Source organism: Salvelinus fontinalis, chromosome 33 (genome assembly GCF_029448725.1).
Source record: "Salvelinus fontinalis isolate EN_2023a chromosome 33, ASM2944872v1, whole genome shotgun sequence".
Taxonomy (NCBI): domain Eukaryota; kingdom Metazoa; phylum Chordata; class Actinopteri; order Salmoniformes; family Salmonidae; genus Salvelinus; species Salvelinus fontinalis.
In genome coordinates this window covers 28155685-28169262 of record NC_074697.1, presented here as the reverse complement: position 1 = coordinate 28169262, position 13578 = coordinate 28155685, and the positions used below count along the sequence as shown (strand labels likewise).

Sequence of the window (13578 nt, the reverse complement as noted above, 5' to 3'; positions counted from 1 at the left end):
CAGATTTTTCACATAGCGGGCTCGGGGATTTCAACCAGCAACCTTTAGGTTACTGGCCCAACGCTCTTAACTTCTAGACTACCTGCCGCCCTCATCACGCATTTTATTTCAGTCATTAGCATTAAAAACTTGGGTGGCACATAAAACAGCACCTTAGCTATGAGGAGTCACAATAGAAACGGGCTGCAGTGGAGACTAGTGCTAGCCCACACCCCACCCTTTTCACATCCAGCTTGGCCTCAGAACCATACGAAACATACTATACTTGTTTCTGAGCAGCTCCAAGATGTTTGATATCTACTTATGGTCTAGTTACTTTAGACAGAAACAAAAGTAGGGAGGTTGGTCGGAGAGGAAGCGTGGGTGTAATCCACGACAGTCTAGCAATCCAAAGGTTGCAAATTCCACTGGTATTTTATTCAAACTATCTCTTGCAATGCAAAGAGGCAATGTAAAATAACAGTGCGCTGCAGTTATGAATTTAAACTATGAAGAGCCTCCTTGAGCCTCCCACTGGGCAGAAACTGGCTGAATCAACGTTCACTGTAATGATGTTGAATCAACGTGGAAAACTTATTGATAGGGGAAATTCTTGTTTTTTAACCTAAATCCAATGACATGGTGACACATTTTTTTATTTCACATTGAATTCACATTAGTTGACAACTCAACCAAATGTAAATCAAAACTAGACGTTGAAATTACATCTGTGCCCAGTGGATTATTTTGGCCACTGTGTATGCTTATACTTGTCTTACTTCACACATGTACAAATGTGTAATAATTTCAAAATGTGTTTTTTGCAAATCCCACTCTCCCTGAGACGCTCTGAGCGTGGGGTCACGGACAGGGTCTGCCATTATCAACAGCGACCCTGGAGCAAGTAGGGTTAAGTGCCTTGCTCAAGGGCACATCAACAGATTTTTCAAATTGCTGGCTCAGATATTCTAACTAGCAACTTTTTCGTTACTGGCCCAACACTCTAACCGCTAGTCTGTGTGTGTGTGTTTGTGTGGTGTGTGTGTGGTGTGTGTGCGTGTGCGCGCGCGTGTGTAATGCAGTGCGGAGTGGGATCCACAAGATTGTGGTAGATCCTGGGCGGAGTTGCTGTAAAATCCTACCCTACAGAGCTTCCCGTCGTCGCTCACTCGATGCGCTCCCACATTTGTTTGCCAATGCAAGTGAGAGAGCACATGTTATACAGCAGTAACTGCACACAGTTAGTGAATATTTAACCCTGAAGTTTACGGAAAGAAGTTAGCTGATCGATAATAACAAACATATTATCGACCTTTAGGAACAGCAGGGCAAGGATATCTGGCTTTCGCCAGGATGCATTTTTCCAGCTGTCTGTGTGCCCTCCTTGTCGCTCTTGTCTGCCAAGGTACTGTATTTAGCCTATCATGCATCATATCTTACATTGTTTAAAAGAAAACTGATACATTTTGTCATAATCTTTAACAAACACATCACGGGAACTGCATGGTGGTGATGAGTTTGTAGACGATACATCTGAAGTGAAAATACTTGTCATTCGATTAGCAATTTTGATTTACACTGAGGTTTGTGAATACAGAGTTATAGCTAGTTATAGTCATGGTTAGAACGTTATTTTGCAACTCTACCATTATTGCTCATAGCATAACTACTGCGTAACTACAAGTTGTATAGCGCATTAAGTGTGTACAACCTCTGGCCACACTTCGTGAGAGTGTTGAGTATGTTTCGCCAGGTGATAGTCATGCGCTCTCAATTTGGGAGCGATGTCCTCTCATTTTATTTCAATAATTACAACAGTAAACCAACGTGTGTGGTAAACGTTCATTTCCAAACATATACATTACGCACTCAAACGCGCACACTTGTTTCCCCACGAGGCAGGAACACCTTGCAGATTAAAGTTAGGCTTTTTTACATTCTGTAAATGTCGTTAAAGAAAGCTTTTTTTCCAATCCAACAAGTATGCACCATGTGTTTAAGCATTCAGACTCAACATTTAACCAAACTGCAGTGGAGCTCTCAATAGTCCTTTGGGAGAGGGAAAAACCTGTTCTCAAAGCCTTTCGTATTATTTTTTACGTAAATCAGAGACACTCCATTCAGTATGATATTGTAATGAAACAAGCAGGGAGCAGGTCTCGAACCCTCGACCTTCTATCCCGAGGTCCGGCGCGCTATCGACTGTGCCGCAAAAGCATTCTCGAGCGGCAAAGTCGATTTCCGCGCTTATAAACCCAGGGTCGTTACAATATGTTACATTTCGTATGGTATGTATTAATTTATGAATGTCCATCACCCATTTCATATATGTTACGAATTTGCAAACTTTCAATATGTTACGAATTTGCAAAATGGATGATTTGTTACGAATTCTAGCTAGGTGGCGTTAGCTAGGCTAGGGGTTAGGTTTAAGATTAGGAGTCAAAATCAAATCAAATGTTATTTGTCATATGCGCTGAGGGGTTAGGTTTAGGGGAATAATTTGCTAAAAGGGTAAAGGTTAGGGGAAGGGTTAATTAACATGCTAAGTAGTTGCAAAGTAGCTTAAAAGTAGTAAGTAGTTGAAAAGTTGCTAATTAGCTATAAAAAATAAAAAAAATGTCCGTGATGAGATTTGAACCCACAACCTTTGGGTTGCTAGACGTTTGCGTTATATGCCCGACCAACCAACCTCCCTTTGTTTTTGTCTTTAGCAACCATCTGTCTTATGTAACCATACCAAACATAACATATCATACTAAATGGCTTGTCTCGGAATTACATACAGAATAATACGAAATGCTCTGAGACCAGATTGGGAAGGGAGGTGGGTGATCTGACTTAGGTCCTCCTCTGTCTGACACTGTCACTTGACATGCCTGTCATTGTAAATTACAGTGTGCCTCCCTTGTCACTATCACCCGCTCTCAGGCGTTTGTACTTGAACTGGTTGGAAAAAAGAGCCTCCCCTATAATAATAGCATGTCACGTGTTAACAGTTTTTCTAGTTGGACTGTGTGTTGTAGTTCTGTTGCCAATTGCAGCAGTTTTTAAAACAGTGGAATTTGAAGGCCTTTAGGGTGGGGCTGTAATTTAGGTTTATAGCCCTCCACACCAACATTTGATGAGTAAACATGATGCTGGCAGTTTGGCCGTCAGTCCTCCATAAATGGTGAAACCATGTGTCTGTTTGCTAGTGTAACGGATGTGAAATGGCTAGCTAGTTAGCGGGTACGCGCTAGTAGCGTTTCAATCAGTTACGTCACTTGCTCTGAGACTTAAGTAGGGTTTCCCCTTGCTCTGCAAGGGCCGTGGCCTTTGTGGAGCGATGGGTAACGATGCTTCGTGGGCGACCGTTGTTGATGTGTGCAGAGGGTCCCTGGTTCGCGCCTGTGTCGGGGCGAGGGGACGGTTTAAAGTTATACTGTTACATTGATGCTGTTGACCCGGATCACTGGTTGCTGCGGAAAAGGAGGAGGTTGAAAGGGGGGTGAGTGTAACGGATGTGAAATGGCTAGCTAGTTAGCGGGTACGCGCTAGTAGCGTTTCAATCAGTTACGTCACTTGCTCTGAGACTTAAGTAGGGTTTCCCCTTGCTCTGCAAGGGCCGCGGCTTTTGTGGAGCGATGGGTAACGACGCTTCGTGGGTGTCAATTGCTGAGGTGTGCTGAAGGTCCCTGGTTCGCGCCCGGGTCGGGGCGAGGGGACGACGTAAAGTTTATACTGTTACACTTGTTCTATGGAGGATTGATGATGACTTTTCAATGTGCTGGTTACTCATTACAACTTCATATGCAGTGTCATTTTAAGAAGCACTAGGCAACCATCTAGTTATTCATCTTCGTCAAATCATAAAATCCCTTAGTCTAAACACCACATATTTCATCTATCACTCATGCCACCTTGTAAATGTTGAATTGGAGGTTTTAAACTAAGCGCTCAGTTTGTGAAGGTAGTTTTCAGAATAGACACCATCAGTCAGTAATTAGATACACTGTTGATCTTTTATTCCAAAGATTCTCCTCTGGCAAGCGGTTCAGGCCAATCGTGCTCAAAACCTCCCGCAACCTGAACAGTTTCTTTCCCCGGGCTGTGGCCCTCACCAACCGGCCATTGGGCCCATAGAAACGAAAGGACTATGCACTCTATGCTGCACACGGGATCAAGCCATCTCTGAACTGTACACAAAATAACTGCACTATACTGCATTGCACTCTGTTCATCTCTCTGCATTTAGATATATTCATACTGATACTGTATATCAACTGTATACCCATCATATATTTGTTTACCGACTGCACATTCTCTTATATGTTTATCCTCAATCTATCTAGTTGTATATAATGTACCATATGTAAACTTTGTTTAAACTCCACTGTCGGTATTCTGGCTATAAATGTTGTCTATCACTAGCAGCACCATATCACCAAGTCACATTCTGAGTATGTGTAAACGTACTTGGTGAATAAAGGAGATTCTGATTCCGTTGTTTTAGAGGGAAGCGGAGGTTGTTAAATGCAGTTCCTCTGGCTCAAACACTGAGAGCTGTGACCCTCGGCCTAGACCCGATAGTGCTGGATAAACAGGGCCCTGAAAGACTTTTAGAACAAATAGTCTGCGTAGATGCATTTGTTTTTTTGTTCCCTGCTTTCCTCCACCCCTCCCCCACCCTCATCCTACCCTCCCTGGAATAGACAACACTCAGTATCACACCTGGTATTACTCGTCAAGCAAGTAGGGCTCTTCATTTGCTAATGGACTAATCTGGCCCCTGTTCGCATGGGGACCACAAGGTTTCATTGTCTGAGTGAAACCTCATTGAAATATGTTCATCCACTTTCTCACTCTCCGTAACCAGTTTTTGTCCTGACATGATAGATAAATGTTCAGTTGATTGGTGTAGAGAAAGACTGGAGCGATTTGTGTTCTCAGTTTGCACTTGGGATTTGTGCATGTTAATTTGTGTGACTGTGCACGTCACGTCTTGTTTAGAGGCGGGTTTGTCTAAATGTTTGTGGTTGTTCTATCTCCCGTTGACTCCTTATACAACGTGGCCCTTCATGCAAAATGTTGTTTCATGGATGGAAAGCACAATAACATGAAACTCTTCATCCTTAATCGTAGATGTTTATGATCCAGATCCTATTTACAAAGGAGAGTGTATGTGGGGCAAGACAGTGATATCAGATAATGCAATTGTAATATCGTTATTAACTTGATGTTCTACAGTTAAATAAAGGTTAAATATATATTTTTTTAATGCTGATGACAAGTTTCATGACAGTGTTACAGGGAGGTGATAGAATATAGATAAATATAGATTAGAATATAAATAAAGTGCCACTGCTATGCTGAAAATGCCACACTTAGCTCTGAGGAGAGTGGGTGTCACTCAGGATGACATCATCATTTTGTGTGCTCTACACTTGCATTTACAGGTCTTCAATCTGTAAATCATTCCTGTAGTATCTTTGCAGAAAATGTCACCATCCTACATCATAATACTGCAAATATGGATGTTTTTAATGAGACAGTATCAACAGTTTGGTATACAAGACTATATATTTATTCCTATGAGTGTCTTTCTCTCCTTTTCTAAATTCATTTCCTACCACTCATTTAGATATGAATTCCTGGAAATGGCCTCAATCACACATCATACCCAATAAGCATACCACCTTTATCCAGCTTTGCAAATTTTCAACTCGCACTAACAGCTCTTAATTTCCTTCAAAGCCACTGTGGGACAGTCAGTGTTGTGTTTGAACTGACATTTTATGTATGTCATAGGAAATTGCAATGAGCAATGTTAAATGGTCTCATTCATTGAGGGTGTCTCTTGCTTTCTCAGTCTTTCCACTATATCATTGAAGTGCTAGAAAACAACTGGTGAAAAAAGAAAATAACTTGTATATTTCGATAAGGGGCATCATATTTTGGGCAATCTGGGAGTGGGAGGACATATTCATTCTAGTAAACTGCACTATTGTGGCTCTGCCTCTTTATAATTCAATCCAGATTAGGGTCACAGAGACTAATTTAGTTTTAATCCACTTTGAGGCCTCTCGAGAAAAGGGGTGAGTGAAAAATGGAACCTATCCTTTTACCCAAATGCTGTGGATGAGGTTGAGCTAGCCAATAGGTCAGGGTTCCCCAAATGGCGGCTCGTGGGCCAAATTTGTCCCGCAGGTGGTTTTTATTTAATTGGGAGGACAATGTGTACAGAGACAGTTGACTAGGTGGAGGGTCCAGGATCCTACTGAGGGACCTGTAGTGGTTGCAATGGCCCTGCTCTCTGTGTGTTCCCAGTCGTTAGTAGGACCGAAATTCAGTGTCTTTATGTCTACATATCATTATGATAACTGCTGGTGAACTGGCCAACATTTACCTAGCTATTTGAAGTGGAGCTTTCCCGTTACAGCTAATATCACAGGTGAGAGGGAGAGCATACAGCTCCATGAATTAAAACTCTATAAATCATCCCTACACTTTTAGGAAAAAGGGTTCCAAAAAGGTTCTTTGGCTGTCCTCATAGGAGCATCCTTTTTGGTTCTGTGGAAAGGGTTCTATATTGAACCTAAAAGGATTCTTCCTGGAGCCAAAAAGGTTTCTTCAAAGTGATCTCTTATGGGGACAGCCGAAGAACCCTTTTAGGTTGTAGACAGCACTTTTTTTTAGGAGTGTACATGAGTGAGAATAGGCTATGATATGCACACATCTAGCATACTAGATTCATTCACTCTGGTTCAATCTCTGATTTCTCCCCTGAAATGTTCAATTCTCAGTATTCACTTAGTTTAGAGAAAAGTATTGGCACTTTCTATTAAGAGCTCAGGATTCTCCGACATTATCTGTCGTGAGAAAATGTTTCAGCACTACAGAGCTGTAGTCAGGCAGCAATGAGAACATTTAAGCCAACACAGAGAACAGTGTATTTCCGCAATGTATAAAAGAGTATTCACAGTGACTGGACACACAGCTTTGCTTAAGGAAAATGAAAGGGCTTGTGTGGCCAGTGTAATCAGTCTCAAACAATGAGTAAAACTGGTGAAAAAAAACATTTTGTCTGCCTGTGACAGTTTTACACATGAGGGTATCAGTAAAACAGCCAAGGGAGTCTCAATTACACTAGCTAGTATGATTAGCTCGTCCCAGTTTTAGAAAGGAGCGGGAGATACGTTCTGTTTCAACATTCATGATTGAGATTTCCCCTTAATCCTCCCCCTATCCAGAACACTCACAACTCTGCTTGTATTGTCACTGGTTAGACAGGTTATAAAGGCCTGGGTTGGGTTTTATTAGACAGCTTAAGATATATGACATGTTTTACATATAGATTACATTTCCAGTCACACATTCCTGCGTGAAAGCTATAATGTAAAAATGTTGGAGAATGGCACAGAACACCCTGGTATTTCATTGAATGGAGATGCCAGCCTTCGAGTCCGTATATGTATTCTACTCCCCATTATCTCTCAGCAATCTTTCTTCATCATAGCACTCCTGCTATTCACACACAAAAAATATATTTATTTGTTATATGAAGGGAGTGACTACATTTTTGAGAAAGCCTTTAATAACAGGAGTGAGATGACTGGTCCCTGGTCCCTTATGCCGAAATGCACCCATTGAAATGCATGAGGGTATCTTTGGTTTTGGGGAAAGCCTACAGCGCACTGGAAACGGCTCTACCCCTGTTTTGGGACAAAAAAGTGAGGCTGTTTCTCTGTTTTGTTATTCACATTATCCCCCTGCTTTCTCTGGTTTCCTGCGGACTCCCCCCGACAGTATTGATGCTAACTTCTCCTGCCGTCTCCTCTCTTTGTCATGAAGATGGAACAGTGCACCCTCCTGGGAGGGCATTGAGTATCTTCCCTCTGTTCTCCCACCTCTCATATGCGCAAGGCAATCCAAGCCTACTGGGGGAAAATAGGTCTGGTCCATATGAAAGCTAATGACATGGCCCATAGTGAATGACACAACAATCTTAGTTGAAATATTCCTTGGAAAGCTTTGTACTAGGTGTGATTTAATTAGAATAGTTCATTAGCTATACCATTAGCTGCATGAAGAGGAAGGGGAGGTGTTCCCAAGCTCTTTGTTCTCAGAACTCATAGAAGAAAATGTATCTTGTCTTGTTTTCCTCACATTGCCTGATGGAATCTGAAAAGAGAAAAAGCTGAAATAGTGTTTCCCATTATTGAGAGCCTATTAAGAGCTCTCAATAAGAGAGCTCCCAAGCACTAGGAACTCAACCAGACCCACTAAAGGTCAGTGGGGAAACTGCCAAAATGTACACACCCATAAAGTGATTATATTGCCACCTATTTACATGGAGTCAGGGCTGAAGCAGGTGGTACTATTGTATCACACCTATTTTTGACTCTGCAATTCAGAGCGGTCTATTGAGATGACAATGTCAGTGTCCAAAAGATGAAGCAGAAATAAGAAGCAGTGGGCAATAAAATGTCATGCAATTTTCACTTTACCATTCACTTTTAAATTGCTTTTTGGTCAGAAACAGTCCATCAATAGTGACTGGTCTCTATTCATTCAAACTTTATTTTGCAATTTTCAGCCATGAAAACACAATGTCATATTTAGTGTAGCTCCATGAAGTATCCTGCCCCAGGGATCCAAACATAAGTGTTTTGTGTCTGCATTTGACCTCAGTGGGCCCCCATTCTAGCCTTTATAAAAGCTAGTTCTTTGTGCACTGTTGATGTCCCTCATCTATCCTTCTGAGAAGGCGGCACACTACGGAGCCTGGAGCTATCTATGATTACATGCTGCTTCAGATGAACTTGCAGGAGTTCTCATTCAAACCCAGAGAGCGCCTCACTTTCAACAGGGACAGACACTCAGTCACTGCATATCTCTGCTTTCTGGAGATTAAAACGCCTGTCATTTTTGCATGCCAGGGTATATAAACTCGTAAAAATACAGAATATCATATTCAACCCTTTTTCTTCAGCCCACTCACATGTCAAGAGTACAGGGTGTACTCTTTCTTAGTTGCTTTAAAGTATTCTTCAAGGTCCTAAACATGTTGCTCAGGAAGTTTCAAATGCATGCTTCCTCTCATGCGTTGGATTCCTGGCTGTAAATTCCAGGTGGTAAAGGACTTTGTAAGAGAGTGGTATTTATGCTGATACTTATCTGGCTGTGGCGCTCTCGCTGCCTGGAATTCAAAGCCTTGTATTAGCCTCGGATGTATGGAGTTCCTTCACCTGATGCATACATGAAAAATCCAGAACCAAGGCTTTTGTGATCATTTGTAACAATACATTTTAGTTCATCTTTTATGTATTCTAAACATAAATCTGAATTATTATTTTTACCATATGATAAAAGTATGTTGAAAGGTGTCTGGTGAGGTTGAGAACTAGACATATTTACTGGTCAGTCACTGGTTGATTCTGGCCTTAAGGCCGTGATACTCATAAAACTGCCTTGTGCACGACCACTGCAATTTACTGTTTATATAGAAGGTATGTACAGTACAGTGTATTTTTTAAATTAAATCTAAGTACTCAGAATTCTTCACACCAGCTCTATTATCTTAGATGTTGAACCACTTCACTTTAAATTAAGTAAAATGATGCTCTAGTAAATGTGTCACTGTGTGGATGCCGTTGATAATGAATGCCATGTAAAACTGTGAGGTGTTTCATTAGCTAGTTGCTACTGTGCAGTAGCTGTATTCTAACCCTTCCATTGTCAGACATTAGTGGGTAGGCGAAAAGCCTATTGTGCACCATTTAGATGGAGAACCTAATTGTCTAATGGGACCCATCTTGAGATGTCAAGTAGCCCCATGTTCCTGCAGAGAATTCTGAAAAGTACTTTAACTCCCATCGGAGCTGTTAAACCAGGGTTTTCCAAACTCGGTCCTTGGGACTCCAAGGGCTGTACGTTTTGGTTTTTGCCATAGCTCTACATAGCTGGTTCAAATAATCAACTAATTATCAAACTAATCATCAAGCTTATCTATGCATTGTCACTTCACCTCTACCTACATGTACAAATTACCTCGACTAACCCGTGCCCACGCACATTGACTTGGTACCAGTACCCCCTGTATATAGCCTCGTTATTGTTATTTTATTGTGTTACTTTTTATTAAAAAAATTACTTTAGTTTATTTATTAAATATTTTCTTAACTCTATTTCTTGAACTACATTCTTGGTTAAGGGTTTGTAAGTAAGCATTTCACAGTAAGGTGTTGTATTTGGTGAATGTGACAAATAACATTTGATTTGATTTGAAAAGCTTTGATAATTTGAATTAGCTTTGTAGTGTTAGGGCAAAAACCAAATGTGCACTCTTTGGGGCCCCCAGGACCGAGTTTGGGAAACGCTGTGTTAAGCAGTGAGACAGCTTAAGACGCATCACAGGAATTTGCAATGAAACACTAGAATCTGTTCTACAATTGTCACGTTCTGACCATAGTTCTTTTGTGTTTTCTTTGTTTTAGTGTTGGTTAGGACGTGAGCTGGGTGGGCATTCTATGTTGTGTGTCTAGTTTGTCTATTTCTATGTATGGCCTGATATTGTTCTCAATCAGAGGCAGGTGTTAGTCATTGTCTCTGATTGGGAACCATATTTAGGTGGCTTGTTTTGTGTTGGGGTTTGTGGGTGGTTGTCTTCTGTCTTTGTGTTCTCTGCACCAGATAGGACTGTTTCGGTTTTGCCACGTTTGTTATTTTGTATTGTGTTCATGTTCAGTCGTTTATTATTAAAACTTGGACACCTACTACGCTGCGTCTTGGTCCGATCCCTGCTACACCTCCTCTTCAGACGAAGAGGAGGAAGGCTGCCGTTACAACAATGATGAGTCTTTTGCTTTAGAAACACCTTTCATGTTAGAGAGAAGGAATTATGTTTTCGAAAGAAATCACAAACAAATTCAGCTGCATAGTTCCGTGTCAAATAAATGGTGCATTATTCGAAGTGCCAGCCCAGTATATGAGAGCGAAGCAGTTGTAAAATAAACTTCCAGGTGTTTCATTTTGAGTAATGGAGGTGCCATAACCCATTATGAATGTGTTTACATTCTCACCTGCAGTAGATACAACGAGGAGAGGAATTCTCTTTTCCTAATGTAATGATAGTGATTTCATTTAAATCCTCCGGGTTATGCAATAAGAGATTCTCACAATGGAAAATGCATAACAATTGGCTAGTCATATTAGTTTATGTGTTGTATGTATGACTGGGTATGGCATTCCCCCTGTCTCTCTGAGGAATTTTCTGGATTACCTGTCCCATGCTCCAGACCTTGCCATTGTGTGTTTGCCTATAAGCAGATCTGACACAGGCAATGCATCACAGTGGAGAGCATCACTACCCCTGTCTGCCATTACATGCACATTTACCCAGACAGTAATGTCTCCAGATGGCCTCACCAGTAATTGGATCGCTTTGTCACCCTTTGGCACCAGACAGTACTTTTCCGGGTTCTCATATACATTCTTTATTGATGTCCATGCTTCATAGAGTGTTGTCTCATATTGTGATCCCCACACAGAATGTTGCTGTTGCTTGTTCTTTTGTCCGTGTGGACTGTTGAGAGGCTGTTGTTCTGTACGTACGGAATGTTCTAGGGCAGGTTTTTCATTTGACTATTCAAAGTGTGAGGATCCAGCCCAAGAGCTCTCCAAGCCAACGGACTCTTTAATCAGGAGATGTTTCCTGCGTGGATTCATTCTGTTGGAATGATATGAGTCATACAGCTGAAATGTTGCTTATCGACAGGCTCCTGTGGAGTTATCGTGTCTTTCTTCTGCTGGTGATAGTGAAGGCAAATCAGCTCATTATCAGGAAAATTGGCAAACCTCCTGTTCAAAAGCACCAATGTTGGAATATGTTCTGTACAGACAGACAGGAGGGGATACTAGTGAAAGGCGCATGGCGCCAGGCTAAATGGTTTTAAAGCACTTATGTTGATATATGGCTGCTCTCGTGTGATGATGGAAGGAGAAAATGTAATGGCCATTGAGTCATTTGTAGTAAAACTAATGAAAATATGTTACACCTGAGAATGAATTCTCATAAACGAGGGACACCTAAGTGAATGGTAATACTCGATGTGAGGTGACAGTTCTAACAATTGTTTGTTTTGAAAAGTAAATACAAGTGCTCAACTTCTCTCCTTTGTTTCTGAAGAACATAATAATCTTACCAGAACATTACCTTTTTAAACAAGTCATGTTCTCTACCCAACTCTGTGTATAAAATGTATTCATTTTAGTTTTATAATATTCCCTGTGTTTTCAAGCCTTTAAAAAAGGGAACATTTGTCAGCAGTGGGCAGTGAACTTAAATAAGCAATTTTGTCTTGTAATTGTGAGGGGAAGTGTGGCTGAAGTATGCAATTTTCTCGAAGTGCTTGAATGACATTTGAATGTATGCAATTTCTCACATGGATTTTTGTGACAATGCCACGTTTTATAATAATGGGTCAAAAGCATACTTATATTATAATTTTTCACACGGCCACATTTGCATATTTAATGTATGTAGTACACTTACCATTTTATGCTTACTGTAATCCCGCCAAAATCCCTGCACAGAAATGCTTATTACATACTTAGTGGAATACAGCCTCTTGAGGATTTAATCACATCTTGTGAAGGTTGATAGTAAATTCATTATCTTTTCTGTACAGTTGTCTGTTGGGGAACAGCTTTGCATTGCACACTTTAATTGACTGAAAGCCTACTTAAATTGAAAACTACATCTGCATATTATGATTATGTTGGGAGAGCGCTCAAGCACTGCAGTGTGGTGGTTAGAAAACGACAGGTATTAAAACCTACTGCCTCCCGAGTTTTACAGGCTGCATCCTGCTCAACCAGTTTGAAAAATACTTTTTAATAAAAATAAAAAAGTTGTATAATTGTAAGTGTCGCCCTTTGCCAGCGAGGCCAGGCGTGGAGACAGTGATAACAGTGTAGTAATAGTTGTAGTAATAGTTGAGTTCAGTAGGGCATTGGGTTTTCAACTCATGCTGTCCTGGAGGCACCCATGTTAGTCACTGGACTGTGTGCTCAGTCTGTTATTGGACCAGCACAGCGTTCCCTCTCTCCCTTTCTCCTTAATCTCTGTGTTAATCTCTCTGAGGGAGTGAAGGGGGAGATCACTGCACTCTATTCTAGATCCATGGCTCAACATTGACCTCAGGGTCAACAGGCAGAACCTTTGGCAGCCTAGCCCAGAACCCTAGAATGGGGGGTGCCAAAGAGTGTGCCAAGTCCCACACAAAAGCTTTCTCTGTTTTGTTCTGCACGTTGAATGTTACTTCCCGGTCCACTTTATTTAGATAGTGCATCTGTAGATGCTCTACCGACTGGCCACAGAATATCAGTAACATTTTTACTAACTATCTACTAACCCTAGCTCTAACCCTAACCTTGACCCTTATCCTAACTATAAACTGAATCCTAGCCCTAACCTTAACCCTTACCCTAACCCTTATTCTAAACCTTACCCTAACTGTAATCTTAGCAAGCAGATGCTTATCAACAGAGAGTCATAATATCAACAAACTATCTGTAGAGCATCTAAAGATGCAAAATCTGCGTTATACAAATAAA

General features: G+C 41.1%; 1 protein-coding gene across 2 annotated transcripts in view; it reads left to right on the top strand.

The window, feature by feature from the left end:
• Positions 1-1106: 1106 nt before the first annotated feature.
• Positions 1107-13578, top strand: part of LOC129831939 (CD166 antigen homolog A-like) — a 75085-nt gene continuing 62613 nt past the window's right edge. For both annotated transcript variants that reach the window (XM_055895571.1, XM_055895570.1), the window contains exon 1: positions 1107-1384. In XM_055895571.1, the coding sequence (XP_055751546.1) occupies positions 1333-1384 (52 nt within the window). In that variant the 5' untranslated portion in view covers positions 1107-1332. The remainder of the gene's footprint in view (positions 1385-13578) is intronic.